Source organism: Moschus berezovskii, chromosome 16, assembly GCF_049115385.1.
Source record: "Moschus berezovskii isolate FMDL1 chromosome 16, NW_MosBer_1.0, whole genome shotgun sequence".
NCBI classification, from domain to species: domain Eukaryota; kingdom Metazoa; phylum Chordata; class Mammalia; order Artiodactyla; family Moschidae; genus Moschus; species Moschus berezovskii.
The window spans coordinates 59,414,581-59,440,374 of record NC_142475.1 but is presented as its reverse complement, the minus strand read 5'-3'; the positions used below and the strand labels follow the sequence as shown (position 1 = coordinate 59,440,374).

Below are 25,794 nucleotides of genomic sequence, written 5' to 3'. Positions count from 1 at the left end.
CAACTGCACCCGTCCCCCACGGGCAACCCCACACAGAATGTCTTAGTAATATTTGCCTTCTGTGTTGTAAGGATCTCCTATGCTGCTGCTGCTGCTGCTGCTAAGTCACTTCAGTCGTGTCCGACTCTGTGTGACCCCATAGACGGAAGCCCACCAGGCTCCCCCATCCCTGGAATTCTCCAGGCAAGAACACTGGAGTGGGTTGCCATTTCCTTCTCCAATGTGTGAAAGTGAAAAGTGAAAGTGAAGTCGCTCAGTCGTGTCCGACCCTTAGCGACCCCATGGACTGCAGCCTACCAGGCTCCTCCATCCATGGGATTTTCTAGGCAAGAGTACTGGAGTGGCTTGCCATTGCCTTCTCCGAAGGATCTCCTATAGAGGAATACAATTGTGCGATTGTAGTTGTCATGTGATGTACTCACAGCACAGTGCCTGCCATAAAGGAGGCCTTCAATAGACGTTTATTCACTTTTATAACAGAAACCACTTGCTCTATTCTTTACGTGGAATGGGGGTGCAGTGTGCGTACATCAATATAAAAGTTTGCCCAGGATGCAGGGATTGAGGAAATTTTGAGAGTCCAGCTAACAACAAATCAACAGCATTAACATTCAGTGGGCTTAGGCCTCATCTCCCAAAGGTCAAACACTTTCGCGTTCCTCCGTTGCTAACCAGGGTCCCTGCAGTCAGCGGTCAGCCAACTGCCGCAAAGCCCCGCCTCCCAGGGCGGCCCTCCAATCGGCCGCGCGGCCAGCGCCCGACCCTCTTGCGTCACGTGACGCGCCCAGGCCCGCTTCCGGCGCGTCGCGGGCGGCTGACGTCGCCGGGGCCGGCGTCGCGTCAGGGCTGGCCGGCGGCGGCGGCGGCGGCGGCGGCGGCTGCTGCTGAGGCTGCGATGGCAGGGGACACCGAGCAGGCTTGAGCGCTCGGACCTGCTCCCTCCCCGGCGCGATCTCGGGCCTGACCCCGCGCACCGGCTCCGGCTCGCTCCGATCCTGCTCCCTCCGCGACCGCTGCCTGGGCGGAGGCCGGTGGCGGAGGCCCGGGCTGGCCGTCCTGTTCGCGCCCCGGCTCGGCCCCGGACAGCCCGACAACTGTGCGAAAAAGAGGAGGCCGAGTCGGTAAGAGACAGCGGCGGCGGCGGGGCCAGGAGCCCGCCGGCCCCCCGCCTGGCCGCCCGGGACACCCCCTCGCTGGTGTCTGTCTCTGGCCCGCGCCCCTCCCCGTAACTCGGCTCCCCTATTGTCTGGGCGCCGCTGCTCCGTCTCCCCCTCCCTTCCTTCCCCCGCCGCCTCTCGCCGGGGGCCGGGCGGCTGTCAAACCCGGAGGCGTCTCCTCCACCCTGCGAGCCGGGTCTGAGCCTTTCCTGTCAGTCTCTGGTCACCTCCCTCCCGCCCCGCATCACCAACCACCGCCCCCACCCCTTCTAACCACCACCGTTTCTTCGGCCCCGCGGCCATTCCCAGACCCCGGCTTCACTCTCCCCGTGTTGTGTGTCTTCTTGCTAAATTTTCTCTTCCCGCCGTCTGTCAGGTCCCCAAGTTTCACAGTCCTTATATATTTTTGCTGTCTTGTTCGTTTTCCTTTCCAATTTTTACCCCCTCTTCGTTCTCTGTGTCCCCCTTTCTCTTTTGCTTCAAGTTTTACCCCTCAATAGAACTGTTTACTTGGTCTTACTTTTCCTTAATTCACATCCCTCCCCATCTGCCCCTCTCCACTCAAGAAAAAGAAATCTTCCTTTTTTCTGAAACCTCATCCAGAAGCACCTCTGAGAGGATTGTATGTCCTAACTTTGTCACTTCTTGTGGGTTCTAAGTTTGATCTTAGAAAACTGGTCGGTTACCCTTCCTAAGTTTTCCTTGTGAAGAACAGCAGGAAAAGTGGATTCGATTTCTACGCAAAACGTTTAAGTAACCGCCTTGGATGTTGCGGCACTGACCAGACCGCTATTAAAAATATTCATACTATTGTTTCTTTTATACCGAATGCCTTCTGGCTTGAACTTGCTGTTAACTTTAATGCACTAATCTTCGCTGCTGCCATGGCTGGCAGGAGGATATCACCCCCGCCCCCTTCTCCCCCCTACTCGCCACTTCATGAGTATTTAAGTTTGATTTTTACATATTTTTTTATGGCATGTACTTTCCCTTACTTAGCAGATTGTTTCTAAGAGAAAAGAGCAGTTGATTTTTTTCTGCTGTTATGTTTTGTCCCTTTCAGTTGTGACAAAACCATTGAAAAAGCATGGTACAGTTGTGTGTTTTCTTTTTTAAACTGGGAGGGAGCATAGTCATATTTGTAATTCTTAATTTCAAAAAGGTTTTAAGGATTTCTCCTCTCACACATTAGCAGTAGGTTTCTATTCCTGATTAAATATATTTTGATTGAGCTGTCTCAAAATGCATCCATCTTCCTCAGGTGCTAGTTTGTGAAAAAGAGGCTGCAAAGTGTGCTGAACATCCACTGGCCAAAATGATAGTGAATATTCTACATGTCCATGGTCTAGAGAGGAATAGGTATCCCTTTGTAGTTTTTTGTTTGTTTGAACTATAGCCATTTTTATTGCCAATGTGGGTACTGTCTATATAGTACCCACATTGGCAATAAAAATGGCTATAGTTCAAACAAAAAACTTCAAAGGGATTTTTAAAAACTGTGTCATTGTTGCTTATTGAATATGAAGAAAATGAGATTTCCTCTGCAACTTTATGTTAGTTAAAATTATTGAATCATGTGCTACCAGGTGGGAGATCATAGGTAGTGAAAAATCATAATCACTAGAGGAATTACTAAAATTTTTACTAGAAGTGTGTGTACTGTTTCTTTCATCTTTATGTTCTTTAGTGTCTTATCAAGTGCTCTATATTATTAGGCACTGAATAAATATTAGTTGAAAAACTTGGTTAATTTGTTCCCAAGAATTTCAGTAGTCATGTGCCGGATTAGTCAGTTATCTTAATTTTTCAAAGATGGCAAAACATTTTCAACTTATCTTGAAGAATTTTCTTGGATATTTTCCAGTTAAAATTTAAAACACTTTAGTTAGTGTTAATCCTCATTTGTTCATTCTTCTAAAGTAGTTACCTTTTTAATGTCCTTTTTCTTAATTTATTAGTAAGATTGCAAGTTGCACAGTATTTTTATTGGCAATCATCATTCAAATTTCTTAAAAATTTGGTGGTTATTTTAATTTATCATGTAATGTGTAAAAAATTGTTTAATCACTTGTGTCTTTTATGTATCAGAACCTAACATTTTTTTTTTCTCTCTTGAGGTAGTGAAAAGAGAATTCTGAAGAATAGGATCTCAAGATGAGTAAAAAGCCCCCAAATCGTCCTGGAATCACTTTTGAGATCGGTGCTCGCTTGGAGGCGCTGGACTACTTACAAAAATGGTATGGAGAATATGGAGCCCCTGAAATAAAGCCTAGTGTCTGTAGTCTGCATGGGTTGGTTAATTGCTCTTCTCTTGACAGTGGCAGAAACATTACCTTGTTCACATTTTGAATAAACATATACATTGTTTTTTAGTTTCCCTAGTCTTCAACAGATTTTGCAGTTATCAGCACTCTTGTGTACTTCATATGAGCTCTGTGGGTGGTGGGAGAGAGAGAGGATTAACCTAAATAACTAGGTTCCCAAGTTTTGTATAAAACTTGATATAAATATATTTTTGGGGGGCCTGTTTCACAGCTGGTCTTTCACACTACAGAATATGTTAATGGTTAGCATAGTTGTCATTGACTATTCCACCTGAAACTGAAACCCAGTATCTCTCTTTGCTCCCCAGAGTGTGGTGACCTAAAGGCGAATTTTCTCTGTTTCAAGTTTTAAATGAGTAATCCTTTCAGGCCTTCTCTTATATCTTCTCCTCTACCTGCCATCTCTACCTCTGCCTGTGATAAGTGGTGAATTTGGATAGTTCCAGCATAACCCTACATAAAGTGGTATAGGAGAAATTGGTTCAGTTCAGTTCAGTTCAGTTCAGTCGCTCAGTCGTGTCCGACTCTCCGCGACCCCATGAATCACAGCACGCCAGGCCTCCCTGTCCATCACCAACTCCCGGAGTACACTCAAACTCATGTCCACAGAGTTGGTGATGCCATCCAGCCATCTCATTCTCCGTCGTCCCCTTCTCCTCCCGCCCCCAACCTTTCCCAGCATCAGAGTCTTTTCCAGTGAGTCAACTCGTCGCATGAGGTGGCCTAAGTATTGCAGTTTCAGCTTTAGCATCAGTCCCTCCAATGAACATCCAGGATTGATCTCCTTTAGAATGGACTGGTTGGATCTCCTTGCAGTATAAGGGACTCTCAAGAGTCTTCTCCAACACCACAGTTCAAAAGCATCGATTCTTCGGCGTTCAGCCTTCTTCACAGTCCAACTCTCACATCCATACATGACCACGGGAAAAACCATTGCCTTGACTAGACGGACCTTGGTTGGCAAAGTAATGTCTCTGCTTTTTAATATACTATCAAGGTTGGTCATAACTTTCCTTCCAAGGAGCAAGCGTCTTTTAATTTCATGGCTGCAATCAGCATCTGCAGTGATTTTGGAGCCCAAAAAAACAAAGTCTGACACTGTTTCCACTGTTTTTCCATCTATTTCCCATGAAGTGATGGGACCAGATGCCATGATCTTTGTTTTCTGAATGTTGAGCTTCAAACCAACCTTTTCACTCTCCTCTTTCACTTTCATCAAGAGGCTTTTGAGTTCCTCTTCACTTTCTGCCATAAGGGTAGTGTCATCTGCATATCTGAGGTTATTGATATTTCTCCCAGCAATCTTGATTCCAGCTTGTGCTTCTTCCAGCCCAGCGTTCCTCATGATGTACTCTGCATATAAGTTAAATAAGCAAGGTGACAATATACAACCTTGACGTACACCTGTTGTAAAATCACTGCCCAGAAAGGAGAGAAAGGAAAATAGCATACGCCCAGATGGCTGGGCCACAGTAGGAATAAGAATTTCTCTCTCTGCTCTGGAATGCCTTCCTCATTCTCAGTGGCTGGTCTCTAGCTCTGCTCTCTGGGCGGGTGTCTCTGGGTGCCGTTCTCAGCACCCCCTGCTCAGCGATGGGCATTGGAGAGCCTCCTCTCCTGGTGGTGGTTCAGCCTCAGCTCCGCTGGAAGCCGGTTTATTCTGATGAAGGGTCTAGCAGTTCAGCCACTCTACCAGACTTTTGGGCAAATTCTACAATTCTCTTAAAAATGTAGTGGGCATGTTGTAGATTTGTCTTTGATTGATTTGTATTAAGTCAACTTCCTGAGTTGGCAGTGGCAGGCAGAGAAATCTTGTTTAGTCATGATGTTTATTTAGACCAGCCTGGGATTTTTGTCTGTTCCCATCCGGTGTTAGAACTCTGCACACATCTGTGACCCCCAGCTTAGTGGGTCTTTTTGGAACAGTTTGAGGTGGGAAGGCAGTTATTTGGCCTCATGCCACCACGCTGCATCTCAGTGAGTGTTTCTTTTTAGGGGGCTTACTTACTCTCATAAGGTGGAAAATATACACAGTGTTCTCAGGAGGGGCTTGGAAAATACCTGGCACCCAGGCAGTTTAGCATCCCCTCCTAGTCGTGATGGTAAACATTGTCTCTAGGTGTTGGGGTTGGGGGCCTCTCTGTGCCCCTAATGGAGAGCTTCTGCATTAGACTGTACAAGGAAAGATGCTATTTTAGTCCATAATTCACTCTCTTTGGTTTTGATTTTGACCAGAGGAAACTTTTTACTTTGAAGGCACTCACAGTTGAATCTCTCTGTGATAGAAGAGGATGAGAAATGCTACTTCGATGTTAATCTTTACTTTTTTTTCTTTTGTTAAAGTTACTAACTTTTTAAATTTCTAGTTTAATTCATGAGATTCTTTTCTTAGGCTTCCAAACTGACAAAGTTGCAATTGAATTAGCTTCCAGTTTTGAATAAGTTCATGGTTTATTAGTCCTTCCAGTGGCCTTCAGAGATATTGACATAATTAATTTTGGTATTTGTAAGAAATTCACTTATGGTGAAATGCTTCCTAATTCATTAGCTGGTAAATCAATGATTCAGTAGTTAAAAGAAAAAGCTTAAAAAAAGGACCACTTTAAAAATTAAGTCTGAGTTTGCTTTTAGAGTATGTGGAATTTCAGAAAACAAATGAAAGTTATAGCTTAGTTTTTTCACTGTCTTATGCTTCTCATCAAAAAATTTCAAGTGCTTAGATAGCTTGATACCATGCAGATGTACTCATTCATAAAATTTAGATTTAATTTAAATGACCCCAGTAATAATGGTCTCTTTTAACTGAGTAAACATTAACCAAAATAATCACATATGATAATCACTGACACTTGTCAGGTTGATTTTTATGCATTCATTTATATGAAGATTTTAGCATTCTGCTATAGTGGTGCTTTAATTAAAAACAAATTAATAGTATTGTATACACATATTCTAGGTAATTGAAAGAAATAATTTTCTTGTTGTGACTTTATTAATGTCAGTAGTTTCAAGAACTGTTTAGGCTTGGGTGGCCCTTTAATTTGTAGGACAACTAATTAACTGCTAAGATTTATTGAATTTTATGTGGGGCAGAAAGAAATTGTGTGAGACATGGTGCTCTTAACAGATTTTATTTCTAAATGAGATAAACTTTATTCTTTATGTTTTATTTGTTAAGGACCATTCTGTATTCCATATAAATTTTATACATTTTTGCTTTAATATCAAGTAAAAAACTATTGAAGCATTGTTTAAGTGTTGAAAAACTTTGATATTGTTATGAGGGCAAAGCAGTCAATCACTGAAAATACACTGAACTTTCATCCTTCTCACTCTCTTTTCTTTCATATTCTCTTTGGGTTGCATCCATATTGAATGCATCCATAGTTAGTCTTCCACATTTAGTCATTAAGCTGGAATAGTAGTGAAGCCCTACTTGACATAAATGTCTTTTGAATTGTAGGCATTAGACAGGGAGGGACATGCAGGAATGCAAATATTACTTACTCTCTTAGTACTCAAGACATTTACAGTAAGCAGTGTAGCTATTATTAAGAAAATGACTTCTCACCGGTTGATACATTAGCTCTTAAAGAGAAGCACAGAGAAAAAGTTGTGATAGTGAGGCACCTGAATGCCAATTTGTCTTATATGTAGCAGGTTCTTCCTATATAAAAAAGGTAAAGGAAAATATTTTTTTAGTATGTGCCCTAGAAATAAAAGGATAAACTCTAAATTTAGTGGGCAGAAATAAAGTTACGTGCCTACATTTAGGCTTGGGGTAGAATTGATTTAATAGGAAGACTGAACCTATTTTTCTTTGGTAAAATGCGTTATTGTTCCGTGAGCAAATGATATCACATACTCTTTGGAGTTCAGAAAGATATTTCATCCTTGGAAATACACTTCACATTTTTAAGTAGCAATTTATAATTTTTTTGCTTTCAGAGTAATTTTCCAGCTACATCGGAAAATCCTGGTGGCTTGATTGTTTACTAGTACTCATGAATGCAGGGTCTGAGAAGCCAGAGAGAGGCCACTCGCCTTCTGGTCCAGTGTGTGCTTTTAGATACCTGGATCTCTTCTCTGTTTTCTAAACCTAATTCTTACTAAAAAGTGTGGGTTGCTTTAATTTTTAAAAAATGTGTAGTCTTACTCAAAACATTTTGTTTTTTCCTGAACAATCTTTTAATTTAAAAGTCTTTAAAAATGCTAATATTCACAGTTAAGACAATCAACCATTTTCTCTCTTTATATCCTAACCTGAACATATTGGCTGTATAATCTCTTGGATGCAGTAACATCATAAGGATGAAAATAGATACAGGTTGTTGATACAGGTTGTGTTTGGGAAAAGAGAAAGTTCAGAGTTGAAGTTATATTTGACACACCATGAGTGAATTCTAAAGAGGAAAGAGTCAGGTTGTCACTTTCTGATCTTGTAAATATGGGTAAGTCCTTGAATTTGGTTGCTTTAGCAGTAAAATGAAAGCAGTGTTACTTTTACTTACTTTAAGGATCAAATAAAATAATGTATTTAAACTTGCTTCAAATTATATGAAATAATAGATAATAAAGCCCTGAGGTAAATGCAAGGAAAGAGGAAGAGTTGAAAAATCTTCAGGGATCTGAAGACTCAGGTGTGTAAGTTTTTAAATGTAGCCTTAGTGTTGACATGAGAATGATCTAAGATGTAGAAGGAATACCATGTCATTGCAACATGCTATAAGCCATCTTTTTGAGGTGATAATAAAAATCTTTATTTTTGCAGAGTTTCATAATTTACAAAGCACCCTTAAGATATCCAAGTATCTAATTGTTCCAAGTATTATTCAATAAGAAGAGTGATAAAATCATACCAGTTCTGACTACTGATTTAACTTTAAAATTGAAATTAAAATATTCTATAGCAAATGATTTAGTTGGGAAAACACAACAAAGTAAGTGTGCTCTGGTGTTACTCTTAAAATTGAAATTATAAAGTTAGTTTAAAACATTCAGATGAGTTATGCTCTTCTGACCTTTTTTGGAATATTTCTATTTAATTCTCTTCTAGATCTAAAGGAAAGGAAAATGAAAGATTAAAAAAAAGTGGAGATGTCTCCAAGTGTCAGAGTTTGATAGAACAGTATAAATTTGAATTGGCAAATGCTGTTTCCACACATTTGGAGTTTTTTGAACTGTATGGAACATTTACAAATGTGAGTTTTTAAAATGTTCATGAACAGAATTTTGTAGAGTGGGAAAATTGAATAAATTCATATTGTAGCAAGTACACATACTTTATAATTTAAATTAAAATTTTGTATTATCTGAATTAAAAGAGTTGTCTTTTTCTAATTGGATTTGCTATTCAAAGGAAAACACTAGTAGAGGGAAGTTGTGTGGTCTGTATTTGAAACAAAAGAGGAATGTTCCTGAAAAGGAGTGTGTAGATCAAATTTTGCTGGGAGAAATTGAGGGCAAGAGGAGAACGGGGCGACAGAGGATGAGATGGTTGGATGGCATCACTGACTCAATGGACATGAGTTTGAGCAAGCTCAGGGAGATAGTGATGGACATAAAAGCCTGGCGTGCTGCAGTTCTTGGGGTCGCCAAGAGTTGAATACAGCTTAGCAACTGAACAACAACAGGATCAAATTTAAAAGCTGAAAACATGTTTAAATTACATTAGGTGAGTTTGGAATTTGTAGAAACCATGGGTGAATACTTTTAAAATATTCTTTTGCTAATGTGAATAAAATATGTCCTTTTGTACATAGAACTTCCCTAAATCTCTTTGTGTTTAAAAGATATTGATTCTAATTTCGGGTCACTAACTACCTTTGAAAACCTAATTTCAGCTGAAGACTCAAAGGAATGTACAATCATACTTACACACCAAAATAATTGAATAATCTATTATGGGTGGTGATAGGAAGCTTAACGGGGAACTCTGTACTAAGGACCCTGTTTGTAGAGAATTTCAAATTGAAATTCATAAGATTTACAAATTCTGAGATTCTTTACAGTCAGAAAGTCACAAGTTTTGAATCCTAAGATCTAAGTGAACCCTCAGTTTAATAATCATCAAATAGGTCTACTCCAATGTACAAACATCTTAGTTCTTTAATTTTTAAAATTTCCACTTAAGCTCTGAACTTTTTTTTTAATAGTTTTTTGATGTGGAGTGTTTTTTTAAAAGTCTTATATTGAGTTTGTTACAATATTTCTTTTATGTTTTGGTTTTTTGGCTGTGAGGCATGTGGGAGCTTAGCTGCTGGACCAGAATTGAAACCCGTGTCTCCTGCACTGGAAGTTGAAGTCTTAACCACTAGACTGTAAGGGAATTCCCTCTGTAAACTTTCAAAGATAAAGTTCTCCCTTTCCCTCCCCTGTTCCTCCCCACAAAAAAATGTTGAAAGCAATATTAGAAATAGGTGTTGAGTAGACATATTTATTTTAAAATACACCTGCTTTGTTCTTGTGGTCTTTTCTCTCATGTTCTTTCATTATGTTGGTTCATTTTTTTTTTTTTTTAACTTTTTCTTGCTTGCTCAAATTCTTGTTTATCCTAGTTTTCTTGAAAGGCAGGAGAAAGGGAATATTGAAAAAGGTAGATATAACTAAAGTCAGAAAATGTGGCTTTAGGTGCTGTTCTGCCATAACTATGGGACTTTGGAGAGTTCTTTGCTTTAATGTCCCTGAAATGAAGGTGTGACATATTCAGTGATCTTTCAGGTCCGCTGAACTGGAAACAGATTCTTTTATCTAATTTTTACGTGTTCAGTGGGGCGGGTTCTTTAGTCTCACTTTTAGATAGGTAATAAATGACTTGAGGCAGAAGTAAAGTAGGTAAAGACTGGAAGTCACATGTAGGGTGCTCAAAACTGCCAGACTCTAGAAGAAGAGAAAATTAATTGAAAAAGATGGAGAACGGTGAATATAATTGGGAACATTTAGAATTTTAAAGTACTTGTGTTATAGTGGTGTTGGGAAGGTAGTTACTGTTTTTCCATCCTGCTGTTCTGCTCATTTAAATGCTTTCTTATTAACTTTGATTTTGAAATTACTTAGAATTATAACTAAAGGCTTTAAGAAGCCAGTAGTTATTCAGTAGGTTACTTTAACTTCCTGTATGGTACCCATTTACTAACAAATTGATTCTCTTACTAAGTTCATTGATGTTAGTAACTATATTGTAAAAGTGATTCAGGTGAAGTCCAAAAGAGTGGTTCTCAAACTTGAGCCCGCATCAGAATCACCTGAAGGGTCCAAGTGTTTTGGTATTTTTATATGACTTTGTATTGAAGAACTATTAACCGTTCCTCCTACCACCTTATGCAGATCATTAATCAGCATATAAAAATTTTCTTTTTATTAAAGTAGAAGCTGGTATATAAGGTACTCTGTTATTTCTGTCATTAAAATTAACTCAAGTTGCAGAGAACTGTTGCAATAAAATTGAGGAAAGAATGTGGATGTTTAATATTCAATGTATATTAAAAGTCTGTTCTCATTGCCAAAAACCCAACCCTCTTCAGTGAAAAATGAGTATGTTTCTAGTACATCATGGTAGGTAAGGTACTAAAGAATAAGCTACTAATGTGAAATGAATTATATGCAAGCCTTTTACTCATAAAAAGGTACCCAGGAAATTTCATTGAATTTTAGTGGGTTAGTCAAGAATGAACCTGAAAGTTTTGGGGATATCTTGAAATCTGGTTACCACTATAAAACACTACTGCAAATGAATTATGACTTGTTGAAAACTAAGCATAGAATAATAAAAATGGTATTTATCAAACTATTAAGAAATTTCATATCTTTTCATTTTTAAAGTCACCTAATGTTTTTCTTAGTTCCCTAGCAACTCATATCGCAACTTCTCTATCTTAATTTTTAAATGTAAGTTATGACAGAATCAAGCATATAAGTTAAGCTACTTTTTCCCCTTACGTTCTTTTATCATCATAATGTAATGTTTCATACTTAGACATAGTTGAGATGCAGTTTGCCTTTTTTTTTTTTAAGAATTTTTAATAATAAAACAAGAGTCTGTTTGCTTAGTCTTTTTATATGGGGTGGGAGGAATGTTTATTTTGTACAATATAATAAAAGCTATTTTCCATGTTTTCTGGCTAACAAAAACTTTTTACATTTTATTTGTATCAGAAACAGAAGATTAAAATTAAATTTGCAAGAAAAAATAAACATAGCTTGATTTCATATTGTTTTTGTTTCTAGTACCTCTTGAGAAAGAGCCCCCTATATTTTAAGTACTGCAGTAAGGTTGACAGGAGCTGAAAATGATCAGTTGTAAGATGCAGAATATATGATGATCAAAAGCATATTCTTTAAGGATAGACAGACCTCCATTCAGGGATCTGCCACTTACTGTTTTGACTTGAGAAAGTTGCTTGACTTCCAGAGTCTCTATGACTTCCTTTCAGTTCAGTTCAGTTCAGTTGCTCAATCGTGTCCGACTCTTTGCGACCCCATGAATCACAGCACGCCAGGCCTCCCTGTCCATCACAACTCCCGGAGTTCACTCAAACTCATGTCCATCGAGCTGGTGATGCCATCCAGCCATCTCATTCTCTGTCGTCCCCATCTCCTGCCCCCAATCCCTCCCAGCATCAGAGTCTTTTTCAGTGAGTCAACTCATCGCATGAGGTGACCTCATTAAATAACTGGAAATAATCGTAGTACCTAACTCAAAGGGTTGTTTGAATATTTAGCAAGAGTACACTTTAAGAACTTTTCATGGTCTCTAATAAGTGCTAGCTTTAATGATAATAATAGCATGAACATTAGTTATTCTAAGAAAATAGAATCTAATAGAGAAGTCACTGTAAATTCCTAAAATTTTAATCATAGGTGTATAAGCGTATATGACTGTGTAGTATCTTAAATTAATTTTTAAGTGCTAAATATTAAGAAATAGAAACGGTCGACTGCAACCTGCTAAGGTTAGTGTTTGGAGTTTTGTAACAAATAAAGTTTGATCATGTTGGCTTGAACAAATTATATGAAGCACATAAACTTGGAGTAGAATATTCGTGGCATTTTTGGTGGAGTGGGGAAGGAATTTTTGATAGTCTAGTAGATTCTTATGGTAGGAGATGGTAATGAGCATAAAGATTGTGTTGCAAGCATTTTGATTTGGTCAGAACCGATGGCATGAGTGACTGTAGGCACAGCAGGAGATTCAGATACTGAGGAGGTAGAGCAGCAGGAGTTTAAATCCCGTGATCTGAAATGAAACCTTGATTTGAAAAGTGGCTGCCACAGGCACTAGGGGAAAATACATAGCTAATTCTGGTCTTACCTGTTCTTTGCTGACAAGATTATGGACAGGTAGGAGCAGGGTAGTCTGTTTTATGTCGTATGTGTGTCTTTGGGATGAATGGCTCTGAAAAGACCTGAGGGATAATGTGAGATCCTTAGAATTCAGTGTTGGAACAGATACAGTTTTGATGTATATAACCATCCTCTGAGTGTTCTTAAAATTTAGATTCTTTGGATTTATGCTTTATTTTGGAATATCAAGTTTGAATTAATCAAAAGAGTTTTGTTTTCAGCATGTTGTTCAAATATGAAACAAATTAACATGCAATACCTAGAAGCATGTCATCTAAAAATGCTGTTCTAATAGGTGACATTATTGTAGTTATAATCAGTGAATTGGTGAGAAAACACTTGAAAATTACAAATCATGATAAATTTAAAGTGTTTCCAAGAAACTAAAAATTTTAAGAGGTAAGCAGGTTATAAGAATCTTAGGTTTGCGTTTGACTTCATTCTACATTAATTTTTATTATTTGGCAGATAAACCTCTTCTGACAATAATATGTAAGGAAGGTCACTATTTCTATTTCTTGTAATATGTTTTAGTTATTTTTTATGACACATTGAGAGTTTCTTGCTAATGCAGTTCCTTTCCACAAGACTGTTCTGAATTGTTAATTCTAACTCCTGGAGATCCTGCTAACATTTAAATTACATTTAAGTCATTTTTCAAGTGTATTTCATCCTTTAAAAATTGAAGAACTACTTTATCCAAGAGAACATCTAATTTAGATATTCTCTCTGTGTGCTACTGCAATATACCTTTACTAGCTGTTACATTCGGAGAAGGCAATGGCAAGCCACTCCAGTACTCTTGCCTGGAAAATCCCATGGATGGAGGAGCCTGGTAGGCTGCACTCCGTGGGTTTGCTAAGGGTCGGACACGACTGAGCGACTTCACTTTCACTTTTCACTTTGACACATGGAGAAGGAAATGGCAACCCACTCCAATGTTCTTGCCTGAAGAATCCCAGGGACAGGGGAGCCTGGTGGCCTACCGTCTATGGGGTCACAAAGAGTCGGACACAACTGAAGTGACTTAGCAGCAGCAGCAGCAGCAGCAGCTGTTTCATTATATTATAATTATATTACCTTATTTGATTCCCTTTTCTTCTCCTCTCCCTCCTGAATTTGTTGATTGTTTGTAGCTTTATTCCTACTTTAGTGTCTGATATTCAGTGAATTAGAGACTCAGTGCTGAGTTAAATGAAATGGATGAGGAACTGTCAATTTTTTAATTTGTGTAAATTAGAAATTTTACTGTCTTACCAATATAAACAAGATTATTATTTAAAATACATAATTTGAATAATTTATTGGGTCAGTTGCCTTTTTGATTAACACAGCACTTGTTCAGATGATCAATGAAATCTCAGAGTGCATTCTGATGGTCTTTGGGATATTTGGTAGTGCTCAGTGGGCGGTAACCTGCTGATGAGTAGTTAACAGCCCTGTCCTTTGGCTTAAGTGCTTTAGTCTGTCAGATTATAGCTCTGACATAGCGGCGTGCCCATCATTGTCTTCTTCCTCCCAGGGATGTGGAGCACCTGTGGTTTGAGTGCTAACAGATGACCTTGCTTTCCACAGGACTTTTTTTTTTTTTTTAGAATCATGAGCCCCTTGGAAATCTGATCAAAGTCGGGACCCCCTTCTCTCAAGAGAATACTTGTACACTTCTGTGCCAAACGGTGTTTTTACATACATTCTCAGGGAATCATGGTCTCCTGATCTAGCTGTCAGTCAGGACTTGCCGTGTAAAACAGTTAATGACATGAGCCAATGTAGTAATTCGTCTGTAATGGTAATTCCCATTGTAGGTTTCTTATTTTCTTTGTGTTTTGACAATAGACTTGAGTTGATGTTATACATCAACAGTATTTGATGTATAACAAACCAATGAACTGAACCAATACAGTGTATTCAGTGTGTACCTAGTCTCTTTGCTCAGTGTCTGGTTTTTAATGAATTACAGAGTTAGTTCAGAATCCATAAAGCTTGCTACTCTCTGACCCACCTATGTAAGTAGGAGGCATCAATGACAGTGTTAAAATGCTGGTATTATCGGGTGAGGCAATAAAGTGAAAGGTGAAAGTAATTTCTGTTTTTGGTAATGGCCTTGCTTTAGTCGGGCTTCCCTTGTGACTCAGCCAGTAAAGAATCCGCCTGCAATGAGGGACACCTGGGTTCGATCCCTGGGTTAGGAAGATCCCCTGGAGAAGAAAAAGGCTACCCATTCCAGTATTGTGGCCTGGAGAATTCCATGGACTGTATAGTCCATGGGCTCACAAAGAATCGGACACGACTGAGCGACTTTCACTTCATTTTACCCTGCTGTTACAGCCACGGTTGAACTGGACCATTAGAGAATTTTGACCATACTGATTGAGAAAGAGTCCTAAGAAATCACTTGAGAGATTGCGTGCTTAGTCAAGTCACTTCAGTTGTGTCCGAATCTCTGCGACCCCATGGACCACGGCTTGCCAGGTTCCTCTGCCCATGGGATTCTCTAGGCAGGAAGCTAGAGTGGGTTGCCATTTCCTTTTTAGAAGTAGAATTGCACATATGAAAATTCTGTTAAATTCAGCAAGGATCATTCTCAGTGTTTCTGAATGCTGTTTGTTTCCATTAAACCTAATAAACAATTTAGGATGGATTATTTTTTCTTGCCTAAGTTTGCCCAGAGTAAACTCTATTCTCTTAAGATTCAAGTGCAAAAGACATATGAGGGTGAGATAGGCCCAGAGCAATGGAGGCAGTCCCTTAATTTCTACACTGGTTAATATCATATAAATAGTGCAAGTAGTTTAAAGTGGGATATCATAGGGAAGACAGATGTGGAAATTTTATGATATTTTGTTGTATTGTCATAAGGAATTGTAGAGCTCTGTGTAGAATTTTGGCATTGAAGAATCATAGCCCTAGTTGCCTTTACTCCATCTCTTTCTTTTGAACCCTGGAGAGGTGCCAGCTATGTTGTTTTTGTTTTCTTCTTATCCCTAGTTGTTTTAACTCTGAAATTCCAGTCTCCCACTTTTCAGATTTTTTTTCCCAATCATTTACAAATATTTGGAACTCAGCCTAGGCACTGTTCTTTACTCTTAACAGCTTTCCATGATTCATCCTTTGAAAAGCAAAAACAAAAACATTATCACTGCATCTTCCAAATTCAGTAAGAAAAATCTTACTTTCCATTCACACTCAGTTATAATAAAACATACTTTGTGCATCAAAATAATTGCTGTGGTTCAAGATGTAGAGGCATTTGTGGATACATTTGTTCAGAAGTATTTTTTATTCACTGAGTATCAAGGCATTCCTATGGGCCATCTTGAATAGGGAAATCATTTCACTGTATAAATAATAATAGAGCTATATGTTAAATTACCATTTTGTGCATTTTATATGGATAGCAAAGATCTTGATGTTAGGGTTTTTTCTTAAGGCTAAATGATAACCAAATTAAGTACAGACTTTATAGGATTCCCTGTTTGAATATAGTGAATGAAGAGGTGTTTCACTGGTTCACTTTTTCAGGGCCCTTCAGTTTGAACCTAGCTCACCAGTCCAGTCTAAGCCCCCACTCTTCTTTACCCACCTTACTACTTACCATATAGTCTAGCCAGCGGGAACTGTTTCCTGGAAGTGCCCCTCCAGTCTCTAGTCCTGAGGTCCTTGAAGACAGAAACCGCATTCTCTTTGAATCCTCCTTGTCCAGCTGATGCTCAACCCTGAATCACATGATGGTTTTAAGTAAATGAATATTGATTGAATAAATGAGTAATGCTTTGTATACACTTTACCTTTGTACCATGTTGATTAAGTCTGAATCCCTAAAGTCAGTCCCCCACCAAGACCAACGTAGGTAACTTCTAAGAATGGTCGCCAGGGTGCCAGTTTTCCCTGAAATATTAACTATTGCGTCTTATGTAGGATTTTTGCAAAGTCAACTATACTTCAATGAAAAAAGCAAATTATATTCAAATTACCAAAAAAAAAAAAAATGGCAAAGAGAAATCAAAGTTGAAATTAGTTTGAAATTAGTATTGTACTACTGCTCACTGTCTTCAGGGAAAACTAACTTGTGAGGAAATATGTTAATGAGCGAATTAACTCTGAAAAATTCATGGTTTTTCAGAAGTAAAAGCTTGATGCAAAGGAGAAAAAAAGTGTTTTATAAACTTAACAGTTTGCCATGTGTGGTATAATTACTTTGATATAGGCCTTATTGCATTTCTCCTGTAGGCTCTTTGTACCAGTTAGCTCTTTGAATACTCTTACCGTGTGTGTCCTTGGACAGTCTTCATCTGTTAAATGGTGACTGTGTTATCTGTACCTTGGATGGTTACCAGGATCTAATAAGATAAGGTATATAAAAATCAGCTGATGCTCAATAAAGGAAGAACATAGGGCCTGACGGATTTATGACTCTCAGAAATACCATGCTGCTTCTCTGTCTCCTCATCTGACTCTAAGCTAAGCTCCTTGAAGATAAGAGTTAGTTATATTTCCTTTTAACATACCATTTGTTTGTGTACATTTAATTGTATACATTTAGAATTTGAAGGAACCTATAGGATAAACCTCTTATTTTCTTGTTCAAAATCAAAAAGATATAAACACATAAATTAGAAACTTAGTTTTTATAATTGATAGAACACCTTTTGTAGTAGTTAAGTGGCTAGTGAATGTTGAAAAATAAAGAACCTTATCGCTCAGTTCAGTTCAGTCGCTCAGTCGTGTCCGACTCTCTGCGACCCCATGAATCACAGCACGCCAGGCCTCCCTGTCCATCACCAACTCCCGGAGTACACTCAAACTCATGTCCACAGAGTCGGTGATGCCATCCAGCCATCTCATTCTCCGTCGTCCCCTTCTCCTCCCGCCCCCAACCTTTCCCAGCATCAGAGTCTTTTCCAGTGAGTCAACTCGTCGCATGAGGTGGCCTAAGTATTGCAGTTTCAGCTTTAGCATCAGTCCCTCCAATGAACACCCAGGATTGATCTCCTTTAGAATGGACTGGTTGGATCTCCTTGCAGTATAAGGGACTCTCAAGAGTCTTCTCCAACACCACAGTTCAAAAGCATCGATTCTTCAGCGATCAGCTTTCTTCACAGTCCAACTCTCACATCCATACATGACCACGGGAAAAACCACTGCCTTGACTAGACGGACCTTGGTTGGCAAAGTAATGTCTCTGCTTTTTAATATACTATCAAGGTTGGTCATAACTTTCCTTCCAAGGAGCAAGCGTCTCTTAATTTCATGGCTGCAATCAGCATCTGCAGTGATTTTGGAGCCCAAAAAAACAAAGTCTGACACTGTTTCCACTGTTTTTCCATCTATTTCCCATGAAGTGATGGGACCAGATGCCATGATCTTTGTTTTCTGAATGTTGAGCTTCAAGCCAACCTTTTCACTCTCCTCTTTCACTTTCATCAAGAGGCTTTTGAGTTCCTCTTCACTTTCTGCCATAAGGGTAGTGTCATCTGCATATCTGAGGTTATTGATATTTCTCCCAGCAATCTTGATTCCAGCTTGTGCTTCTTCCAGCCCAGCGTTCCTCATGATGTACTCTGCATATAAGTTAAATAAGCAAGGTGACAATATACAACCTTGACGTACACCTTTTCCTATTTGGAACCAGTCTGTTGTTCCATGTACAGTTCTGACTGTTGCTTCCTGACCTGCATACAGGTTTCTCAAGAGGCAGGTCAGGTGGTCTGGGATTCCCATCTCTTTCAGAATCTAGGCGTCCCTTAATGCTTTTGACATTTTTTGTTTTGTTTTGAAAACCAGAGCAGCAGAAACAAATCAGCAAAACTGCAGAAGACAAGCATTTTTGATTCTAAATGGTGGAATTGGTATGTCCACCTCAGCGAGTGAGTGTGTTGAGCCCCTAGGTTTTCCTGTGTTCATGCTTCTCTTTAACAGAATGCTTCCTCACTCACACCTATGCCCTCTGAAGACTGAGACTGCTATCTCAGCTCTGAAGAAATGGACAGGTTTTCTTTCTTTAACATCACTTGTTCACCCTGAGCATTCCTGCAGTAGCCAGTGTGTGTCTGTCACTGTGAAAGTGCTGGGGGTACAAAGGTGACCGTGACTCAGTCCCCAAAACTCACGGCCCTTGTAATTGCTAACATCCTGTTTCTGAGATGTCTACTCTCTCACGAAGTGTTAGTAAATACTTTGTGATGAAAGGGATTACATGTTTTGGTAGTAGTGAATGCCTTATTTCTGTCTGGTTGACAGAACCAAGAAGTCTTCAGTAAAGAAAATGGTTTATTTAATTCGGTATTTTCCTACCTTATTTGACCATGGGACCCCTTTTTTGTGTCACATGTGTTAATGGGTCAAGGGCTTTAAGTGCTCCACAGCCCACAGTTTAGGATCCTGTGCAGATGATTGTGATGAGATGGCTGCGGTGAGAGCACTGGAGGGTGGAGAGCTGGGGGTCTTCACACAGGTGAGTCTGTGTTAAATCAGGTCTTGCATGATGAGTGTGCAGAGGAAGGGAAGGGCAGCTTAGGTCTAGGCAGATGGAACAGAACGGACAAAACCATAGGTGTTTGATAGGCATGGTATGTTTAAGGAAATTCCCAATGGTTCTGTGTCATTAGACTGAAGGGAGGAAAGAAGCTATTCCAGAGAACGATTCGGGGCCCTTGAAATGTATAAAAAGCCTTGAATAGCGTGAGTGTGTGAAGCAGATAGTACTCAGCTCTTAATTTAAAAGTTATGTGAGGGCTGTTTTGCTTTATATTTAAATTTGTGTTAATGTAAATTTATATTTCTTCTACAGGGAAAATAAAAAACTGATACAGCTAGTGAAAGTATGAAATAAACCACATGGCTAAATAATCTACTGTGTGCTGCTGTTGAATTCTTAGTGTTCTCTAATGTTACTTTTGAACAATCTTTGAGTCTGTGAAGATTACATATTGTATACATTAAGAATTATGAAGCTTTTTTTGTTAAAAGTTTCAGGTTAACTAATTTTTATTTTGGAATTAATCCTGGGAGAATCAGCACATGTGAAGACAGAACAATGTGATACTGTTTTTATATTCTTAAACTGAAGTTTTAACCAAGATTTCTGTACCATCATTAATACTCATTATAAAATATTGAAAAGTATGAAAAATAGAAAAGAGAAAGTACTTTATTGTCATAGATAAATGTATGTCATTTTTTGCATGACCAATGTATTACTATTTAACATTTATATACTTATAATTCTAGTGAACATAGTACTGCTTTTTTACATTTTCCTACATTATAAATTCTTTGTAAGCATTACATTTAAAGTCTGTATGATATTCCATTCAGTAGATATACCATAGTTTATATAGTTATGGACAGTTTTCAGGTTTTTTTTTAACCATACGGTTTTTATTTTTTTTGTTGTACATGTTTTGTGTATATAGTTCCAGAATTGGAATTATTGAGTCAAAAGTAAGACTATGTTTAAAGCTTTTGATGCATGTTATCAAATTATTTCCCAAGACAGCATAATTTATATTATAAATAGTATAATTTATATGTCCACTGGGATTGAACTGTTAATATTTCAGTAGGTCTTGAGAGCAATCATTAAAAAAAAAAAGACAAAGACTAAAGGGAACTTTGTTGGTTAGTAGTTTAAAAATATTGATCCATATTGTTTATGGGTATAATAGTAAGCAGTATTTCAGTTCATACTTTATGTAAACAAATGTAAGAATTTTCTCCTGATATGATGGCTTTTTTTTATTTTTGAGGTATCCATCACGAATTGAAAAAATTGACTATGAGGAGGGCAAGATGTTGGTCCATTTTGAGCGCTGGAGTCATCGTTATGATGAGTGGATTTACTGGGATAGCAATAGGTTGCGCCCCCTTGAGAGACCTGCATTAAGAAAAGAAGGGCTAAAAGATGAGGAAGATTTCTTTGTAAGTAGCAAGCCTTTCTGTTTGCTAGATATGTAATGATGTATTTTTTAAAGGAATTCTGTTACATTTTACAAAAGCTTGTTTTTCTTATTAAGGAAATGCTTATTTATTATACATGGTATTGATCTTAAAAGTTGTTTAAAATAGGATTTTAAAGCCGGAGAAGAAGTTCTGGCTCGTTGGACAGACTGTCGCTATTACCCTGCCAAGATTGAGGCGATTAACAAAGAAGGTATGTATTTGAAATGATCTGAGAATTAAAATGGGATTTATAGTAAAATTTAACTATATTTCTAGTTTTAATTAATGCATGTAGTTGTTACATGTAACTGTTACTTCTCTTTGATTTATACTTAATCAGTCTTCTAATATTCTTTTTTTAGGATAAAAATTTAATTTGTTATGTATTTAATTCGTTATGTATTTTATAGAGTAAGATAATATGTAATATGCTGCCTAAGTAGAGTATTTAAGTTAGAAGTTGGTTAAAATTTTTCAGCTTTTTCAGCGTTCAGTTGACAGGCTTATATTATACACATTTTATTTCTGCTTCTCTGTTTCCAGTTTGCTGGCTAAATTATTTTTATGAACATCTTTACCTGAGTCTTCACTAAAGATACAGGAAAATTCAAGTTAGTTCAGGTTGGAAGTAAAACACAGTGCAATATTTTCTGAGGAAAGAGTATGGAACTTTATCAATATGAGGATTTCCTTTCTTGCATCTTTTTCCCTGCCCCCTTTTAATTAATTTTTGTAGATAATTAACTTTTGTGATATCTGACATTAATACAGAGGAAAAGTTACTGAATTTACCAGATACACGGAAAATAACACAGGAATCAGGTGTGCTAGTGTGGCATAAAACAAGAGAATCTGTTGCACAGATAATTTTAAAATTTGTAGACTGACTAATTTGGAAACAGATTATAATTAATATTTAAATTATTATTGAAAATATATTTAAATATTTCAAATTTCTGACTTCAAATCTCATTTAAATAATAATTGTGAAAGACTTATAAGTATATTTTCCAAATCAGTAGTATGTTGTTTTTCTATTACAGTGATTTCTCAAACTCTACCACTCATTCATTCTTTTTACTAAAGAAAAACATTGAGAGAATTTCCTGGCAGTCCAGTGGTGAGGACTCGGCACTTTCACTGCTGAGTGCCTGGGTTCAGTCCCTGGTGGGGAATTTTAAGCCCATAAGCCATGCAGCAGGACCACAAACAAAAAACAAACCCACATTGATATGTTTTTTGCAAGAAGAGCATTTAAGTAAGGGGATACTTACTTTATGTTGTATCTTGAAAGCCAAACAAATTAGCTAGAAAAGGAGGGTTGAAGAGGTTTTCTGGCAGAAGAAATGGTGTATGCAAAAGAATAGAAGAGAGGCATGTCACTTTCAAGGAACTGCAAGTCTTTGATGTGACTGGAGTGAAGGATTCCTTTCAGGTTTGTAGAATAACAGAAGAGGTGAAGGAAAGAAACAAGAATTGGTCTATGAAGTGTCTTGTAGTCTTGCTAAAGAATTTAGCTAAGGATTTAAGCTGAAAATTTAACAAAAAACTTGAGAAAAATTAAGAGGTAAGAGAAGATAGAAGAAGAAAATATTTAAAAAGAACTACAGTAAAAAATGTTAAGTGGGAAAACGTAAGTTACAGTTGTCTGGCTAGAATTGATGATGTAACTTTACAAAAGCCTTAGTCTAATTTATTGGTTTAGTTAATTGAAATAACAAATACGGCTATGAGCTTATTACTAGTCACCTGAGGGACATCTCAGTTAAGTTTTCAGGTTATTTCTTTCCTGCTGCTGCTAAGCTGCTAAGTCACTTCAGTCGTGTCCGACTCTGTGTGACCCCATAGACGGCAGTTCACCAGGCTCCCCTGTCCCTGGGACTCTCCAGGCAAGAACACTGGAGTGGGTTGCCATTTCCTTCTCCAACTTCTTTCCTAGTGGGGCCTTTAAATCATTGTTTACTTAAACTTCTGGAAAGCTGTATTTCAGAGCTCATGTTCCCATGTCTTATATTGGCTCCGCAGGCTTGTAGTTTAGAGCCTAGCACAGATTTAGGGAGTTAGTAACAATTTTGGGAAGGAAAAGAAGTAGTAAATTCATTTCGTTAGATAATAGGATCTTCCCCAAACAGAAGAAAAACCATGACTAATACCTTGCTCCTTGGAAGAAAAGCTCTGACAGACCTAGACAGCATATTAAAAAGTGGAGACATCATTTTGCTGACAAAAGGTCCATCTAGTCAAAGCTATGGTTTTCCAGTAGTCATGTATGGATGTAAGAGTTCAACTGTAAAGAAAGCTGAGTGCTGAAGAATTGATGCTTTCAAATTGTGGTGTTGGAGAAGACTCTTGAGAGTCCCTTGGACTGCACAGAGATTAAACCAATCAGTCCTAAAGGAAATCAACCCTGAATGTTCATTAGAAGGAAGGATGGATGCTGAAGCTAAAGCTGTAATTCTTTGGCCACCTGATGCGAAGAACTGACTCACTGGATAAGACCCTGTTGCTGGGAAGGATTGAGGGCATAAAGAGAAGCGGGCGACAGAGGATGAGATGATGGTTGGGTTGCATCACCTACTCAATGGACATGAGCTTGAGTAAGCACTGGGAGATCATGAAAGACCAGGAAGCCTGGCATGCTGCAGTCCATGGGGTTGCAAAGAGTCAGACTTGATCTTAGTGCCTGAACAAAAGGAACCCAAAACAGAACAAAATTAAACAGTGCTCCCTGTTTTCATTATGAGAAATTTCTTTAAACATTCAGAGCTTTGAGACCTCTCTTTCAAGTATGAAGCTTCTTTTACAAAGCACGTGCATACGCACACGCATGACATACTCCGAAACAAGCCACCCTCATTTTTTATCCTATCACATTTGTCCATAGGCATGTAATACAGAAATTTAAGCTTACATCAGTGGAAGAATGATGTTACTCATTGCAACCTCTGCCATTTCAAGAGCAGTTTGAGGAAGCCCTTAGTGAAATATTGGCAGATATAACTTGTTTTTTAAACATTTTCTGTGGGAGGTATTAATTTGGTGGTTTTCCTGTGTGTCTTACAAACTGAATGAAACTCCCTTTGTCTCCTGCCACCATCCTCCCCCTCCCCCCTTAAAAAAGGAAGGTCTCAGAGCACTTTCTATTCACTGCAAAAGCTAAATAAAACTAACAAATGTGGACATTTAGGTATACATAATATGCTTGGAGGAGTTGAAGAGAAGGGGCAAATCACTTTAGACTGGAGTGATCAGGGAGGTTTTCATATGACAGGTGGGATTTGAAGAGCTGATCCTTAAAGAGTGGTTTGGAGTTGGGAAAGGGAAAGGTGTCACAGCAGGGGAGACTGTCCTCAGAGGCAGGGGGTGAGTGCATGGTCAGTGTGGTGCAGAATTTGCCCTCATCTGCAGTGCCATGTGAGGAAGGAGGAGGGAGGGACACGAATGGTGGTAGTGTAAGGGGCACAGGTGGTTTTTCAGTCTCACAGTCTTCCTGAATTCTTCACATTCTTGCTCTTCAGCTGCTCCATTTCTTTCATAATTTGGGTTTAGTTCTTTATGTCCATGATTTGTATGTAATGCTAATTATAGAAAGATACGAAATCATTGGTGTTATTCAAATTACAAAGAGAAAAAAAACTTTGTACATTGATTTATTGGCTTTGGTGCCAATTGTTTATACCTCTTTTGTAAAGAACAAATACCTGTTTACATCAAGTGTCACTCAGCCCACATTGATTTGGTACAGGAAATGATAGAAGAACACTGGGATTTCCATAAATATAAAATCTGTATAATTTATATGTTTTCTGATAATACTGACAAGCATGAAAGCATGGAGTCTGTAACGAAAAGTTAGTGTCCTTTGAAATAGTCATGTAAATAGAATCATGAATCATAGCAGCAGGATGGTTTTGTGAGAAAGACTCGGGAATGAGGGTTTTAGGGAATGGCTGTGCTGCTGATAAAGTGTCACTGGATGCAGCATTTCATTTCACTGGAGGTCAGTGTTCGTATCTGCACAGGAAGATTGTCATGCCATTGATACTTAAAATGGTGTTTAGCTTAAAAGTCCAGGAATCTGTAATTCTTGTTTGCCAGTTAACTAATATTGCAAAGAAATAATCCTTCCCTGAGAAAAGGAATAATCCTTTCCTGAGATTTTTCTCCCACATTTTTCCTCTGTTATTTAAAAAGAAATTTTCAAAGACAGCAAATAATGATTCTTAGAAATATTATTTACTTTTGTAAATAATAATTTTGTTTTCTTCAGGTATATTATAACTGATGTGTTATTTAAACATATATTGGTTATAAATTTTAAAATCCTCCAGTAAAAATGAGAATAATATGCAGCTAACTTATCAGGGTGGAATTTGTGCACTCCTTAAGGGATATCAGAGTTATTTTTACAGTGAAAGAGACTGTCAGCTCCATACACTTGATGTGTGTTTGCAGTTACTGCAGTCACAGGGTGTTTATTTGTGTCAGGGCATTACTTGTTTGATATCAGGTGTTGCTGTAAGGCTGAATTATATTTTCTAATGATCCTGACTCATCCTATTTCAGGAACGTTCACAGTTCAATTTTATGATGGAGTAATTCGTTGTTTAAAACGAATGCACATTAAAGCCATGCCCGAGGATGCTAAGGGGCAGGTAAGAGTGTTCAGCATTCCTAGCTTCCCAAAGGGATGTCTTCTTGAATGGTGACTGATAAAATATATATATACTTTCACATATATATATATTTTAAAGTGGACTAATTGTAGGATTATGTGCTGATAGCCCCAAATAGCAGCAAGAAAGAGAAGCTTAGAATGTAAAATCAATTATACACTTGATTTTTGCTTCTTTGGTTTTAGACCTGCCCAAGTTACAGGTCACTAGTTTCTGTTCCAGGTGAAAGCCCAGCATCCACTAAGCTGGTGTTGTCCTAGCGACCCAGCTGGATCGTGTAACCAGTCTATGGGAAGTGAGGTGAGTGCCTTTTTTGTTAATTCTGTTTCGTTTTTCCTGGTATATGGTTATCAT

At 38.2% G+C, this 25,794-nt stretch overlaps 1 protein-coding gene across 11 annotated transcripts in view; it reads left to right on the top strand.

Moving 5' to 3' along the window:
• Window positions 1-825: 825 nt before the first annotated feature.
• Window positions 826-25,794, top strand: part of PHF20L1 (PHD finger protein 20 like 1) — a 77,373-nt gene continuing 52,404 nt past the window's right edge. For 5 of the 11 annotated variants that reach the window (XM_055431610.2, XM_055431609.2, XM_055431614.2 and 2 more), the window contains exons 1-6: window positions 826-1,121; window positions 3,275-3,394; window positions 20,572-20,743; window positions 20,891-20,975; window positions 25,331-25,419; window positions 25,663-25,740. In XM_055431610.2, the coding sequence (XP_055287585.2) occupies window positions 3,312-3,394; window positions 20,572-20,743; window positions 20,891-20,975; window positions 25,331-25,419; window positions 25,663-25,740 (507 nt within the window). In that variant the 5' untranslated portion in view covers window positions 826-1,121; window positions 3,275-3,311. Of the gene's footprint in view, window positions 1,122-3,274; window positions 3,395-8,537; window positions 8,683-20,571; window positions 20,744-20,890; window positions 20,976-25,330; window positions 25,420-25,662; window positions 25,741-25,794 lie in introns of those variants that run through there. The other 6 variants (XM_055431613.2, XM_088844850.1, XM_055431612.2 and 3 more) reach the window with 3 other exon arrangements.